Source organism: Gallus gallus, chromosome 2, assembly GCF_016699485.2.
Source record: "Gallus gallus isolate bGalGal1 chromosome 2, bGalGal1.mat.broiler.GRCg7b, whole genome shotgun sequence".
NCBI classification, from domain to species: Eukaryota; Metazoa; Chordata; class Aves; order Galliformes; family Phasianidae; genus Gallus; species Gallus gallus.
In genome coordinates, this window is record NC_052533.1 from 44100983 (window position 1) to 44117844 (window position 16862).

General features: G+C 43.5%; 2 protein-coding genes across 5 annotated transcripts in view; one reads left to right on the forward strand and one right to left on the reverse strand.

The window, feature by feature from the left end:
• MOBP (myelin-associated oligodendrocyte basic protein) overlaps positions 1 to 13690 on the reverse strand; it is a 206098-nt gene extending 192408 nt beyond the window's left edge. For all 4 annotated transcript variants that reach the window (XM_040696044.1, XM_015281726.3, XM_015281727.3 and 1 more), the window contains exons 1-2: positions 13535 to 13690; positions 1360 to 1510 (exon numbers count right to left, since the gene is read on the reverse strand). In XM_040696044.1, the coding sequence (XP_040551978.1) occupies positions 1360 to 1469 (110 nt within the window). In that variant the 5' untranslated portion in view covers positions 1470 to 1510; positions 13535 to 13690. The remainder of the gene's footprint in view (positions 1 to 1359; positions 1511 to 13534) is intronic.
• LOC112531797 (atherin-like) lies at positions 12850 to 15970 on the forward strand. Its single transcript, XM_025147729.2, has 2 exons — positions 12850 to 12960; positions 13388 to 15970. The coding sequence occupies exons 1-2, from the start codon at positions 12850 to 12852 to the stop codon at positions 14291 to 14293; spliced, it is 1017 nt and encodes a 338-aa protein (XP_025003497.2). The 3' UTR covers positions 14294 to 15970.
• The last annotated feature ends 892 nt before the right edge of the window (positions 15971 to 16862 follow it).

The following is a 16862-nucleotide window of genomic DNA, read 5'->3' on the forward strand; positions in this document are numbered from 1 at the left end:
TCGCTTCAGAAAATATTAACAGAAAATATGTGACAAAGAAGGGACTCTGCTCAGCTCCCCACTGCACTTAAATATGAAACTAGGTGCATTTCTGCTCTGCTGACTTCAGCTTGGTGCCAAATGATAAAGAAACGTATCTGTGATAGTAGTAGTGTAAGGGAATGTGCGTTTGCCAGCTATAAATAGGGACTTCAGACTATCCTGGGTGGTGGAGAGGGCGGGGGGGGGGAGATGTTTAAATGAAATAAAGTATTTAAAAAAAATTAGAGAATTCAAGGAAACATTACTGAAGCTACAAAAAAAGTATTGCATCTACTAATTCACGCCTCTGCCAATAGTCCTCCTTGTCACATACAGAAGCCCCTGGGCTGAGAAAGCTACCTTGCAACTAGTCCCACTTGCTCTATTCTGGGTTGTTTCTGCCTGCAATCAATTTTTTGTCAGTAACCTAAACACAAAGCTTCTCAATGCAATGGACACTGCACCACTGCTTATTCTGCGGAAAGATATGGGTAGAGTTTCCTCTTCTTCAGATATCTGCAAGCAGACAATGCATCTGAATGAAGGACAGAGAACTTAACTGCAGAAAGCCAATAATTTTCTTAACACAAACAGAAGTTGATGGTCACATTCACGGCAACCACTACTAAGACAAACAGAGATTAAGAGACTATTCATGTGGATTAGGTGTGGACATACTAAACACACTAATGACTTACTATGCAATAACTGAACCACGTGGAGGAGCTAGGATGTTTACTGCCCCTGTGAAGGAATGATTATTATCGCGCAGAACACCACAAAGTTGCACAGACATGGCCATCTCTACTCTTCCTTTCTTTGCAAACAGGAGTTGCAAGCAGTCAGGAGGAGTAAGGTGTGGAGTGTGTTGATTTGGGCTGCGTGAGCTTTGTCTGGAGTGTCTCTGGTTCCCCCATGGTCTGACATCCTTGAAGACGAAGTTGTGCCGTCCCCACTCAGAACAAACAGGATGAGTTTTATGAGGCAGTGAGCATCTTCCAACTTGGTTGAAATTTAATAGTATACAGACTGCTCCGAGCTATTGCTCGTTGATTAGTTCAGCAACTTCCCAGGTAAATATTGCTGTAGTAGCTTAACTCTGCTATTTCTGGCAGTCAAACAGTTGTTAGACAAAGCACAATTAAGCTTTTTTTTCCCCCCCCCACAGAAGTTACATCCTTAACAACCAGGGGTCAAACTGCGGACTTCTGATATCAGCCCAATTATTCAAGGTATACCTGCACAACAAGCCAAAGCATCTTTGTTCTTCAGCTTCCCCAAAACCAGCTTGTAGTGATCCAAAAATACCAATGTTTTCAACAGTGTTTTTAATCTTACCTCAGCCTTTCCTCTTCTTTCTTACGAAGGCTGAAATCTCGTTGAACCACCTGAAGCACATGCTCTGCTTCTTCATCAGTCAAGCCAGAAAGATCCAGTTTTCTGCCCATTGTATACCCTCTCCTGGATACAAACAACTACAGAGGAATACCTGAAATCAGAAACAGTAAAAAAAATATATATATATGTAAAATAAATTGAAAGAACTGGTATTTTTCCCCCCATGAACTGAAATCACGCCTCTTCCAAGAGAAAACTGCTACCATAAATACTGGAGAAGAAAATGATTCCCTGCAGAACTTTTAAAGTTACATGCATCGAAAGCAATTACCTTCAGTTCTAAGAAGAAATGCAAAAGGTAAGTATTTGTTGAGGGAAGTAAAGGTAAGTAAATGTTGAGGGAAGACTGTAATGTTGTCCTCCACAAGAAATGCATTAAAATTACTCAAGTGAAATTAGGCTTAGAAATTAAGATTTTATGCTAGCAGTTTGCAAAATGCAACCTCTGAGAGTCTGCATGAACCAAGACCTTTTTTTTTTTTTAATAATCACCACAAATGGTTTCTATTAGCAACTAAGGATCAGGAATTATTTTAAGATGTCCTCAAAAAAGTGAGCAGATACATTTCAAATGGATTTCCTAGAATAACTGGAAGATTTAGAAGTCACTACCATCACAACATCATTACTTCCCCTTCCTGTGAAAGGCAATGGAGCAAAAACAGTAGTCAAGTTTACATGCAAACTGAAGGCGCTATAAAGTCTGAGCTAAAGGAACACAGTTCCTTTACTTCATTAATAATCACTTTGTTCTGACTTGTTTCTTCATGATCTTATTAATTGTGTCAAATGTCAGTAAATTCTGCTCTCAGCATTGATTTCTACAATTTGATTTATAGAGTTATTTGGGCAATCATAAAGGTGTCCCTCTTCACATTAAGTTAGAGTTTCAGAAAGAGTATGTCATTTTTGCAAGTCTGTTATGAGCTTCTCACAGTGTATAAAACACTTAAGGACAAACAGAAGTTCTTATGCTGTATCAAAGAGATAAATACTACTTGGCATCAAGAGTTCCAGGCAGTATAGCAATATACGTAAACAGTGCTCTACCTGTACATCCCTTCAATTCAGCTGCTGACTGTGAGTGTACACCAGAAGGGGGAAATTTACCCTAAATCCTGGGCTACATGGGCAGCCCCCCTACCCCCTGTGGGCTGGCAAAGAGTTCATTTCACATCTGTTTACTTTTGGAGTCACCAGATACTGCATGTAAACAAAACCATGAAAACAAAAACATAGGGAACTCGCTGTCTGTATTCCAATATCCTATTAACCTCCAAGAAACTGGGGTTTTGTTTTGTTTTCCTTCAGAAAATCATTTTTCTTCACTTTGCTAAATCACCTCTGATCTGGGAGTATCAGAGGAGTATATAAATATTTATAAACAGTGCTTAAATGTCTTTTTTTCAGTAGATCCAGATTAAGCATATTGGAAACACACAATGGCAAATTCTCTAGAGAAAGAGTAGCGTGGGGGAAAAAAAAAAGACATCAGAATAGTTTATCAGCCTAAAATAACTTCCAGCCTTAGCTGAAATAACTTACACAAGGCTGTTTGCCTTCATTCCTAATACTTCTTTACTAAATATCAAACTGAATGTGAAATTTAAGCTCTCAGAGACATTAGTGAATAATATAATTCCTCAGAAAACTTTTTCTCAACAAATTAACACATTGTAACAGGAAAGCTTAGGCTTATAATGCATGAATGGGTATTGTTCAAATAATACACTAATCTTAATGCTACTTACAGCCTGGCCTAAATCTAATTAAAACTTCCATATTGAAAAAAAATATATTGAATTTAACAGTTTGAAAAAAAACCACACACAAAAACACCCAAAAACAATCGACGAAATGAAATCTTTTCAAGAACTGCCAGCAACGTTTCTACATTTTATAGCAGACAAGAGCATCAACACAAGAAAAGAGGACGAGCAGTACATTTCCTAGTCCCTCACATGAAACCTAAGCTGCTTGGACTTGCAGCCTCAGCAGAAGATTAGCATTACTTGAGAATGGGAGGAAAAACCCAAACTGTTTTATTTTTTTCCCTTTAAGTACCACTTTAAACAGATTCTATGCTTGACACAGAGCTCCATCACAAAGTAGGTTATGCAAATGGTCACACTGGGTATTGTACAACAAATATCTATCAGAGTTCGATGCTGCAGTGAAGAAATCCTCACTAGGAAGGCTGCACCTAAAGTGCTATATCCATTCCTGACCCCCCAGTAGAAACCAGGCAAGAACTTACTGGGCAAACCTTAATAGGCAGAGCTACAGAGATGAAGAAGGGTTGGAGGATCCTTCAAGCAAGAAAAGGCCAGAGCACTAGGACTGTTCAGCCTGAAGGAGAGGTGCTGCAGGCCTACCAAGTGCACATCAGGAAGAGATCCCACCAACACCTTTGTTACTGCAGACAAGAATGTTCTATGTGTCTTTTCATTTAAGCACAAGTTGCCATCGTGGTATCACACAATTCCACAATACAGTACTGGTTTTGCTTTGAAATGCTACTCCTATGCACCTACAACATGGGATAGAGGAAGAGTTGTATTCTTTCAATGCAGCTGCTTGCAGCAAAAGTGTTTCACACAAAACACCTTCCCCTTCACCTGCTCTTATCTTTAGAGGCAGCAGACTCAACACTAGAGCTTTTCCACCTTGCATAGCTACTTCACCATTTCCAGTATTTTCCAGGTAGAAAGCTGAGAAGAAAAAAAAAATACTGTTAGTAATTACATCTTTGGTTGTCCCCAAAGAACTCATCTTTATGAGCCTTACTGCCTGCAGACTCACGTAACCTACGTTAGGACCTGCATAATCCTGCTCAGTGTCTTGTAATTATAGTTGGGCATTATGTCAGCTTCTGCAGAAGTCTTCTAGCACCAGAAGAAATTCTTTATCTAACCTTAGCAGTGAAGATTTTGCCCTTTTAATACATACAGGCAGAAGACAAGCCCTTTCTCCTCTGCAGAGTTCCCTCGCTGTATTCCATATTCTAAAACAAAGTTTTGTTTCGTGAATGCCCCACAGAAATAACCACATTGTCACAGTGTTTTTTCAATGTAAATGTCACACAATAGGTAATACCTGAAATCTATGATGGCACACACCTTACTTGCTGACAAAAATAGGTCCCAAGTGTAGAGGGAATCATCTGAAGACAGTTGAGCAGAAGAGATCTTATCCAAAAGAAATCATTTAAAGAACATTACTGTCCAAAGTAATTTCCACTACAACCAGTACATCATAAAATCTAATATGAGGTATAATAAGCATTGGTCAGAAAATTCTTTTTTTTTACTTTTTTAGAATTTCAATGTTAAGTCTACAAGCTGCAATAAGCAGAACCAAGGATATTCTTCCCTTCTCACTGGAAATAAAGTGAGTTCCCAAAATAACGATAAGGAAAATAAACTCACAGGAAATACAAAACCACCTCTTGGAATGAAAAATTAATCACAGACCAACTGCCTCTGACATGAGGACTTGCATCTGGTATGCCATATCTTCAACCAGACAGAGAACAAAACCTCATGAAAGAGCTTGGTACTCACTACGCCCATGCTAATTCTAACTGAGATTTACTGCATGTATTTCCTGGTCTAAAACCAAAGCAGAAAATTATCTTCCTCTCAGACTCACAGTCATCTTAGGTCAGATTTGGTCAGAAAACTGAAGAGCTTGCAAGTTTCTGAGCAGTGTTAGGTTTGTTGAGCTGGAGGTGAGGTGAAGCTCCATGTTCAAAATGAAATTAACTCAGTCCCTTCTGGAAGAAGCATTCCCCCTTTATTCTATCACTTTAACTGTGTGTACTTTGCCTAGGAGAGTGCTGGAATACACTTTAATGAAGGAAACTGTACATCTTCAAGGTCAGAGGTTAGCATTGCGTGCTTCTGAACATCAACCTATTTATTAAATAAATACTCATTTCATATTATTCCTCCTTCTTTATCTTACAGTAGTTTAAGCTACTTAAGTAGCTTCAGTATTTTTTAAAGAAAAAACCTCCACTAAAAATCTTATTTTATTTACAAGAAGAATGGCATCTCTCACCTAAAAGCAAGCAGCAGAACAAATGCAGAACACAACATATTAAACTGTTAAAAACTATAAACTAATTTAAACACCAAGAAGTGTTATTTTCACAGGACAAAGATCAAAGATTACACTGGAAAACTTCAATTCTGTCACTTAGCTTTGACAAAAAGAAAAGTGAATGCCATACTTAAAAAACAAAAAGCAAAAAACCTGAAACCTTCACAGATCCTTATTTGAGCAGGGGGTTAGACCAGATGACCTCCAGAGGTCCCTGACAAACTCAACCATTCTGTGATTCCATGAGATTATGATCATTTTATACTCATGTACCAAGCCTACAGCTGACACACAAGCGTAAGCCCTAGTGGGAATTCAAGGTGTACTATAAAAGCCAAACTCATCGACCAGAACCATCTTCCTACTGTCAACAGCAAACTCCTAAAGGAAAGGCTGATCCAGAATCTGGACCTACCAGTGAACTAAGGATCACAGGTCTCCTGACAAACTTTTATGTATGTGTTTCACTATAATTGGTTTTCTAATTCCCGTATACTCTTATTTTACTTCAGTCACATCTCCTACTGTTTATGTTGCATTTAGGCAAACCATGTTCTATTTTCTCTAGTCAGCAGCAACTGCATTATGAAGGAGACAATCAGTCTGACAGCATTCTGACTGTGAGAGACTGATGATTACTTCTCCCAGAGTGAGGAAGACAGCTTGGCAAGAGAGACAAAACTAGAGCAGCAATGTGCTGAGACGTAATCGTACCGTGGATGATTGGCCTCTCCTCCACGTGCCTTCCATCCAAAGCACAAAATGCAGCTCATTACTGTGACGGGCTGTCAATGAGCCCCAAGTGAACCATCACGAGTCAGAGAGAAACCAGAACATGGAGCTGGGCCATGCAAGAGACGAACACAGAGCAGCAAACTGCCAGCAAGGTTTCCCTTCCTTCTTCTGCCCACCAAAACCCAGGCAAACAGCACACAGAAACAGGGAGACCTCACTGCAGCCTGCCAGTACTTGAAAGTAGCTCACATGCAGGAGTGGAACCGTTTTACATGGTCTCACAGTGACAGGACAAGGGGAAACAGCTTTAAATCAAAAGAGGAGAGATTTAAGTTAGACGTTACGAAGAATTTCTTTACTCAGAGGGTGGTGACGCACTGGAACACATTTCCCAGAGAAGCTGTGGGTACCCCATCCCTGGAGGCACTCAAAGCCAGCTTGGATGGGGCACTGGGCAGCCTGATCCAGTGGGCAGCAGCACTGCCCACAGCAGAAGCTTGGAAATGGATGATCTTTAAGATCCCCTCCTCCAACCTAAGCCACTCTGTCATTCCATGATTTGCCCAGCTGGGCTGCATAGGCCTCAGCCTCCTCCCAACACACCTGTCAGCCCCAGCTCCAAACATCAGCAGCCCTGTAGTGAGCTGGAAGCCCACAGAGAAATGGAAGAAACAGTAGCTCCTCCTCTGCTCCTTCAAAGGATCCATGGCAGCTCACATCTCATTGTAAAAGACAGACAGAGAAGAGAGGAGTACTTAGAAAAAGGCTCAAGCTCAGCTGAGACCAGGAAGGCTCAAGAATTTCTCTCCTGCCCTGTGGCAGACTATCTATCTGCTTTGTCAAGGTTAAACAGAAGCATTTTCCACCTTGCATTCCAACTCCGCAGAAAGAAATAACAAATTCATACATGAGGAAAAGCATGTGAAAGAATAAGTCAGGATCTTTTTCTGTAAGGCATCAAGGAACTGGATGGCAGATAAGGTCCAACACCATGCGAGCTGTTGAGCATCATGTGACTAAAAATGTCCTCCAGTACCACAGTAATTACTATTTGAAAAAGTAGATACATAGGAGCATACCACAGGTAAAATTCAACAAACTAGCCAAGAAAACTTAGATCCACTGAAATAATTCGCCTAAAGCCAAGATACCAAAGCATCACTATTGTGTAAAGCAGTGGTAAGACCTCTCATCCAAGTAATTTGTACCTTTAACTTCCAGAAGGAAACACGGACACAAAAAGTAAAGTTTCTGGAAAATCTCAAGCAATCTGGGAGCACCACATTTCACAACTGCATAGGAATTTAATTTTGCATTTTACTAAAGAGGCAAAATGATTACGATAACTTATTAAGCTTCTCATCACAACTTGAAAGCCATGCTGTGATCAAGCAATACAAGCTACAAAAGTAAACAGTTAAATGCATTGTTTGACTGCTATCAAAAAATCTCCACCAACCAGTATATAAACATACCACAGGCATGTTTAAAACACTCTACACAATAAAAAGGATTTTGCCTCCACACCATACGGTGTATTAACTGACACCCCACACCCTTCTTACTAAATATCGCTCATCTGAATACCCCTACGTTTGATCCAAGAACTGATCTCTGACTGTGACAACACTTCTGTGGGAGCAGAACACAGAATCAGAAACTTGGACTGTTAGAGGTAAGAAAATGCTTCCAGCAACAGTTGCCACAGTAAGGCTGTCTTGTCTAGTAGCACCAGATGTGAAAACAAATTTAATACAGTGAATCACTGCTAATTCAAACCACTAACAGGAAAACCCACTGCAAATTACTGCATTTTACAGATTAGCAAGTAAATGAACAGCATAAAAAAAGCACAAATGCGTCATAAGACTGTGCCTTCTGCATTCAACCTGACACCTGTGAACTGTTTCTAGCCCTGATTTATGCTAGAGCAAACCAGAATCATAAGGGATACAACAGAACAAAAAGTGACATCTGTAAAGCCACACGTCCCAACTCACCGAGACTTGGTGATGAGCTGCAGTTGGTTGGCACACAACTTATGCATCATGCATGGAAAAAAAGGGCTTCAGGAGCAGGTTGTCTTGGAATTTTTTAGATAAACATTTCTTAAGAGATATAAAACATGAGCAAAATACAGACAAACTTATGAAAAGACTCTGAAAATTGAACTGAGGTCTTGGGTTATCTGTCAGTTGTAGGGCAGAAGAGGAACTGGCTTCGTTCGCGAGCATGGCTACTCTTCAATATCAACATGGCACAACATGGAGCCAACCTAAGATCCCACCAATAAACATAAGCCTGAACTTCACAGGTTTATACAAACAAAAACATTTGCATTCAAGCATAAAATCCAGTTAGGTATTTTCTGGAGTCTGACTTCACTGTCATGTTGTGACCTGGCTCATTTATATTTGGCTCCAAACTGCAGTATCCTCCCTGCTCCTTTAGATAAGGGAACCAGAGCAGTTCATCTTCTTTAACACTCACAGAATCATCCAGATACCTTTGTTCCTGATTCTTTTTGGGTTTCACAGTAACTACCACTTAGTCAGCTTGATTGTTAAGCCATCATCTTCAGGACATAGCTAGGACAACTGTGTAACCAATTAAACCTTTTTTTTTTTTTTTTTTAATAATGCAATTCCCTTTACCAAGGCCCACCACTCTCAAAGCTGCGAGCAGCATTAGCAGTATGCCGAAGGAGCATGCTCCTTTGATGGACCTCCACGAGCAACAACATCAGCTTTGTAGATAGAAAGACAATTTCAGTTTCCAGTTCGGTACTGTACCTTTCCCTAATTTTTACATATTGAATATCCTTCATAGGTCTTATGGACCTCAATAATATACTGAGGCCAACTTTTCAATTGAAAGTGGAATCTTAGGTATTGTTTACCTACCACAGCTACATAGCCGGTACATTTCCATGGAGGAGGTGTAGGCCATTTAGGTTCCACACATGATCAAGTCTACAGCATTTCATCCATTGACTGCCCTCTTTAATCTGCAATACTAACTGCTAACATGGAGCAAGAATCTGAAGCCTCATTATTAAATATTAGAAGAAAAAGGGGAGAATAATCAGTCTGATCTTGCTCTAAAGCTGAATTGGTTTCTTCTTCGCTTGGGACTCAATGACTTCTATGCTTGCACTGAACAACATACAAATTTTGATGCTGCCTTTTAGATTGAATCCAAAATGGACAGTAGAAACCAACATCACCAGGGTATGCCTTTTAGAATCTTCCCCAAAGCTCTTTCAACTGTTTCTAAGATTTGGTGTTGTTCCAATTCATGCCCTACAGCTTAACTTAAAGCCAACTTGTGGCCTGTCATAGCAATGTCACAGCACCTAGGACTGCTGGTCCTGAGTGTTGGATATCTTCAGGAAAGGTACACCAAGCAGCGTGGGGAACAAGAAGTGAGGCATGAAAGGATCTGTTCTCTTGGGGGAGGGGGGGGGAAATAAGTGAGATAACCTCTTGCAAGATTACCAACAATTAGAATAATGCATACATTGTGCAACCTGAGGTATCCCAAGACAGTATTAGCTATATCTTAGTCAAAAGCACTTGAACCATGTGCTAAATCTCCATGCCACAGCGATTAGTGATAATGGTAAAAATCAGCACTTTGCTATACGGACTGCACCGTGACACAACATACAGCCCAAAAAGGGATGGAAGAAAACCATGTTAAAAGGACCCTCTGTGTTAGAGGTAACACCTAATCAGCAAAGAAGCCCTTCCCGTATTAGTTTCAGAAGAGATAAAGCACTTGACTGTAAAAGCAGAACAGAAAATTCACTCCTCAAATCGTTAACATGTTTTGCTTGCTCTCCTTTCTAGAAGGAAAACAGAATACGTACAAACTTCCTCCAAGAACTGACAGTTGGTTTACAATGGCAGATCCACATATTATTCTGCATGGAGGGGGGCAGAGGGTGTTGGGTAAGGAACTGTTTTGTTATTAAAAAAAGAAAAGCACACAAAGACTTCAGGCTGTTTCCTGGCTTCAAGACTCACTCAAATGAGTGGGAATGCCATGGACTTCAACAGACTCTGAACAAGAATCTACAGCTCGCAATCACAAGATACTGCAATCAATTTTCTACATTAAACTACCTCAGCACCCTTTAGACAGACTTGATCCAGAAAATTATAGCTAGATTAAGTCAGCTGTCTGCTTATTCTTCTCCATCAATAAGCAACACACATTGCAGGGAAGAGTCTAGAAAGTAAAGATTCCTGGAACTGCCGTCCAGTAGAACTGGAGCTTGGGACTTCAGCAGGTAGGGCAAGCCAGCATCAGCAGAACTCAGGGAGGCCACTTAATTGATCACCATGAGTCAACTTGAGACAATGCCATCAAAAACATCTCGTCCAAAAGATTAATCTCCGCAGTGCTTTGTTCCTCCACTTCAGCAAGCGATAGGTTATTTGAAGGCGTACTTTGCCCTGAACAATCCAAAACTAATTTCCTATGGTAGTGCTTTATCTTAAAACAACCAGGAGATACATATAACTGCAATAATTTGAATAGCAAATACTAGCATTAGTTTTTATTTACCTGTTGATGGTTGTGAAAGAAAGTACACAGGTAATAGGAAGTAGAAGGACGTTTCTACTTTAGTCTTCTCAGGGAGTAGCGAGACAGTAAAATCCCACAAGGTAAAGGCTTTTGTTAGCATAACATTCTTTAAAAATAGGAAAAAAAATAACCTTGAATTGCATTAATGTGTTCCTGTTCCTAGAACAGTATCTGTAAGATCTAAAAACCTGTGCTTGCAATAACACTGACAATAGCTTTTAGTCCAACCTTTGTGGTCCTCATATTCTACTCACACCAATGCCAGCATTGTTCAATGATTCATTGCTGCTTTCCACTATTATGTTTACTCATTCATTTTCTGGAAATGCAGTATTTTGCAATAAGCTTCTTCAAAAAAAAAAAAAAAAAAGCTGGTAGCACATACTTCTATTGAGGTTTAAATCTAAATAGGTTGTAAATGATTAGTGATAACCACATAAACAATGGATCTTAATAGCGTGGGTATCACACATGAAGGCAAATTGAGACCTACTTGTGGCTTGAAGTCTTACTTTGCTCTTCTACATAATTTCCAGCTTATACTGTATATGGGCCAAGCTTCTTTGACACTTTGAACAATAGTACAGTGTGCTTTCCTCCACGCTGAAATAGCTATATTACAGTTATCTTCTTTCTACTGTAAGTACAAGGAGCTTCATCTGAATGTACGCTGCTCCAAATCTCTACATATAACAAACTTGGGGTTGGGGGGGGGGGGGGGAGCTTATTTTCTGTCTGCCAGTGGCTCACAATAAGCCGGATGTCTTTATTATGTCTACATATCCATCTAGTAATTAACCTACCTGGACCTAAAAAGCAAATAAAACATTCCACAGAAGGCTGAGTTAGGCCACTCAAATAATGGTTTTCCCCAAAGAAAAAAAAAAAACGTCCCTGTGGCTCTCATGGATCTGTTTGACTACTTCCTTTCAACTTACCGAGCTCTCCAAGGGCAAGTTAGGGTGGTTTACACTGCCAAACGGCAGCTTCTGGTCTGACAACAATAGGTCATATCAATGCTGGCAGCAACACAAAGGAGTCCCATTTTCAAGCAGTTGTACTATTAATGAACAATAGCACATTTGGGACATACAGCCTTCCTTCAGCATCATCCATGCATAATTTGGGGATTTTTTCCTTTACGTACGAAGTTTGAAAAGATGAATCCCTACCACGTTCATACACTCGGGTACGCCCTATATAATCCCAAAATCTGGTTTAGCAATTTGCTGTCAGCACATTCAGCTCCGCTCACCAGCTTAGGGTGGAAACGGGAAACAAACTTAGGCGAATAAATAGAAGTTTTAGCTTTGCTTTGACTGTGCTCTGGAGCACGATTGGGATCCACGCTAGGCAGCGCCGGGCAGGATGAGGGCAGCCTGTCAAGCAGCACGTCTGGGAGGACAGCGCTGTGTCACACACACCAGAAGCGGCTTCCAGATGCAAGCCCTGGCACGGGGGCAGCGCTCTTCAGGAAGTCTCACGCTGCCGTGGGGGCAACAGGGGTGGAACCGGCTTCTGGGAGCTCCCACAGGCAGTCGGCGCGTCGCAGATGTTGAAGCGATGCCCTCCTGTTTGCATCTGCCGTATGCGCTGCACTAAGTTACCTAACAGATCCCACAGGAGGGCTACAGATTTGCTGCATGCGTTTTGGGTGGCACACGTGCTCTCATTCCAACCGGTACCCGAGCAGCGACGGATAACACCGCAGCTGGAGGGATGTGGCAGAAGGCAACTTTCTCAAGCAGAAGATGCTGTAACGGAGCTGTGTAATAGACTGGAAGTGGGCAGCACTGTCAGCTGCAGGGACAGAGTCATTGCTTTCAGCACAGCTCGCAGCAAACCGCTAAGACCAACGAGAAGCAAAAGGAAAACCTCCCCAGCCTGAGTCAGAAAAACGCCTGGTAATGCACGAACTGAACAACCCTTCCCTCCTTTCTCTCTCCAGCCTTTCAGAAAAGGGCTGTCAGAGCAGTGAGTAAAAGCTTTCCCTGCCGAATGCTGGCCGTGCTTCTGAAGAACTCCAGGCGCCACAGCACGACAGCTGCCCACATCTCCAGGAACACAGGGAGCGGCGAGAGAGTCGGTGTAAGGCACACGGCACCGCTGGTCAGTAAGGACCGCTGGATGTAGGTAACACGCTCCGGCAGGGACGCACACCTGCTCTAAGGCATCTGGGGATCTACTGTGGTTGCGTTAAGCTACAACACAACGCAAAGCGCAGCACGCCGCACAGCCCTGCTTAATTAGCGTTCCCAAGAAAAGCCAGCCGGAGCCATATGGTATTTTCCTCAGCAGTTACGATAAACTGACCTTGATACTAGGAAAACGCGCGCTCCTCTGACTGAGGCAGAAATTACACGCGCGGAGCCGCGCGATGCGCTGGCAGAAAGGCGGCAGAGGAGGCAGACGCGCTATACCCAAACCCTCGGCGCTCCCGGAGAAGTTAATCAAGAGTAAAACACCCCGTTAAAGCCATCGCGAGGAAGCCCCGCGGCGAACAACCGCGGCGCGCTCAGCCGGCGGCTGAGCCCAGCCCCGCGCCGACCCGGCGGCCGCGCACCGCCGAGCCCCGCCGCCCGCAGGGGAGGGCCGCAGCGCGGCGCTGGGCGCGGCGCAGCCCCGGAGGTGCGGACCCGGCGCGGCCAGGCCCCGCGGCGCGCCCCCGGCCCGCAGCACTCACCTCGCCTCGGCTGCGCCGAGAGAGAAGGAAGGCGGGAGGCAGCCGCCCCGCGCTCGGGGCACAGCAGCGGCAGAGCCCGCCCCGTCGCCCGCACAGGTGCCCCGCTCCGCAGCGGCGCAAGCACGCAACCGCCTCCCCGCGCCGCCGCCTGCCGCTGCGGTGCCGACGGCGGCAGCTCCCGCCGCGCCCCCGCCGCTCACCGGCACCTGCCCGGGCGCCGGCGGCCAATCGGCGAGCGGGGGCCGGCCGCGGGGCGGGCCGGGCCGGGCGGAGGCGGGGGCCTGGAGGGTCGGGGGGCTGCTGGCCGCCGCCCGCCTCACGCCCGTCTGGGGGTCGGCGCCCGGCCCTTCGTTTCGGTGCGGGGAGCCGTGGCAGCGTGAGGACGAGGAGCGTCTGTCCCGGTGTCGGTCACGGCCGCAGGATGTAGGCCACAAGTGCCGTGTACGAAATGGAGTTGGGACGAGCTCAGAAAGTCGCGCAGCGCCAGGGAGGGTTAATGTGCTGCATCACTGTCGGCGGCTGTTCCAGTCACCACAGAACAGAATCACAGAACGGAATCGCCGTGCCTTTATATGTCTAAATGTTTTAGTTGCTTGGTGCTCATTCCTAAAAATGTGCTTGGTGTGCAACCCCTTCACCTCTGGTTGTCCCCTACTACAGGTTCCCTCCAGCTCCACATGCCCATGGGCAAGCAGTGATTCTGGCCGTGCTACGATCTCTCAAACCGTGTTATCTGTCACAAACGTGCCTTCAAGGTGATTGCATGCTGTGCTGCATCCGAAGAGGGGTGGCCAGCAGGGCGAGGGAGAAGATCGTCCCCTTCTGCTTTGTCCTCATGAGGCCCCATCTGGAGTACTGCATCCAGGTCTGGAGCCCCCAGCACAGGCAGGATGCAGAGATGCTGCAAAGGGACCAGAGGAGGGCCATAAAGACATTCAGAAGGCTGGAGAACCTCTCCTAGGAAGAAAGAGTGAGGGAACTGTGCTTGTTTAGCTTAGAGAAGGCTCCAGGCATACAACATTACGGCCTTCCAGTACTTGAAGGGAAGTCATAATCAGGAGGGAGACTGACTTTTTGTGTGGTCCGATAGTGATAGGACAAGGGGGAATGGCTATAAACTTAAAGAAAAGATTTAGGTTAGATATTAGGAGAAAATCCTTTATTCAGTGGGCAGTGAGGCCCTGGCACAGCTACCCAGAGAAGCTGTGGTGCCCCATCCCTGGAGGTTCTCAAGGCCAGGTTGGATGGAGCTGTGGGCAGCCTGATCCGGTGAATGGCAGCCCTGCCCATGGCAGGGGGTTGGAAATGGATGGTCTTTAAGGTCCCTTCCAACTAAGCCATTATGTGGTTCTATGATTCTATGAATATTGGTGGCTTGCGCACAACGAAAATGCTCCTTTGCCAGAGGAAGCAGATAGGAGCTGCCTAGCGGTACTGCTCCGTATGCCTCTGTGGGTGCTGCACACAGCCACGTGCAGAGGTGTCTCCTGCTGAAAGTGAGGCCAGGTGGTGTGCGCTGAGCGGAATCATTGCCATATGGATTCAGTGCACTGGATAGCGATAATGGAGGTGTGGCGTGGTCATTCATTCCAGCCATCAGTGAGTCACTGCTGTAACGTGAAACTGCTTTTTATCCACCTTGTATCACTGCAGCCTGTACTGTTTTGGACTAATTACTTTTCCCCTGGTGTTATTTTTCATCCCTGTTTTTCATGCTTGTTTAACTTCATTTTAAAATAGCTGCAGCTGTTCACTGCAAGGTACCTTTTTATTTGATCTCAGTTGAAGTGCTCTGTCAAGACAGATGTATTCAATAAATCTTGGCAGATTTTCAAGGAAAATATTGTCTAGGAGAATATTTTTGTTTACGTTACTGTCATGGTATTACAAATAAACTGGTTTATCAAACATTTAGTTCTCTGCTAACCTACACGTGTCTATGTTGGTGAAACGGGTGCCACTCCTCAAGACAAACACAACTCAGCAAGGCAAACGACACCTATTTCAAAAGCATTTGTAAAACGACTTACGTTTTCTGCATCAGCTATTATTTTCTATTTCCCAAAACCATACACATAAGTATGTATTTGGGTATTTCCCAAGCAGACAAAAACTTGTTACTTCTTTAAGTAAAAGCAAGAAAGGGGACCAATCATCTTCAGAAGCAATGTTTTTCATGAACAACATGACATGGCAACAAATCAGGAACTGACTAAATCTAAAGGTCACTGGTGGCCTGGTTTGGAATAGCAATCAATAACACACACTGAGCATTTCTGAATAATTGAAAAAATACCTGGGCAGAAATCCATCTCCAATCTCATATTTCTAAGCTGGATCACTGAAATAACAATATGGTTTAGAATCAGCCATCAATATCAATTATATATAATGCTTATGATTATACACCTTCTAGATCAAACAGAGGAAACTGTTTTGCACACTCAAGCTAATAAAATACCATAAGTTGAGTTCAAGAACCCGTGTAATTAGACACACACAGAACTTACAGCTCTCTCTGTAATATTTCTGCTGCACCAAAGATGAAGCATTGGGCTAGAGGCTCTTTTGTTCCCACCACTATATCAATTAGTATGTTTTCAGTTTGCACCAATACTCCATGGGGTAAGTACTAACTTATACTACTCTTAAACCAGCCATTAACTACTGCAGGAGTGCAACTAAGAGAGGAGGAAGAGAAAAACCATGCATAAGAGAAGTACCAGCGTGGCCTTCTGGGTAGTATGCTGGGCTTCTCGCTTTGCCTGCTTCTCATACACGTTGGATGTCCTGTTTGTCTTCACCAATTGGTTTTGGTGTCTAACTTCAGAAAAAGCCCCGCATCAGCTGCGAGTATTTTCTAGTGGATATCAGTCACATTAAAAATAAAAAAAGACAAGAATGAGTAAAATCATCTTTTCACCTTTATAAGCAAAATCAGCTTTCTGCTCTGCATTCCTTTCAGCAAGGCAAGGGCCAGATTTCTGACCTCCCTGATGTTGCGTCTTCCTTTAATAAGAACAAGGGTCTCAAACTTGCTAAGTTTGCTTTCCGAGTGTCCCCAGCCCTAGCGAAAAAAGGTAGGGTTCTGTAGGCCAAAATAAGGAAATTGGGTATGGAAAGTGTGAGTACCTGTTAGAAGGACGCATGTAAGCCACAGGGAGCAATTATGAATTTATGTCAGCCCATTGCTGTCTCAAGGCAGAATATAAAGTCATAGGTAATTAAATCTCTCTTGCTTTCAATAGATCTGTTAAGACCTCAAAGTATTTCCATAAGATGTAGTGAACAGTAAGTTGATACTAATTCCCTGGAAGTCATTGTAACC

Coding starts and splice junctions, on each gene's coding strand:
- LOC112531797 (XM_025147729.2), top strand. CDS start 12,850: ATGCTGGCCGTGCTTCTGAAGAACTCCAGGCGCCACAGCACGACAGCT. Junction 12,961..13,387: donor TAAGGCACACGGCACCGCTG/GTCAGTAAGGAC, acceptor GGCTGAGCCCAG/CCCCGCGCCGACCCGGCGGC.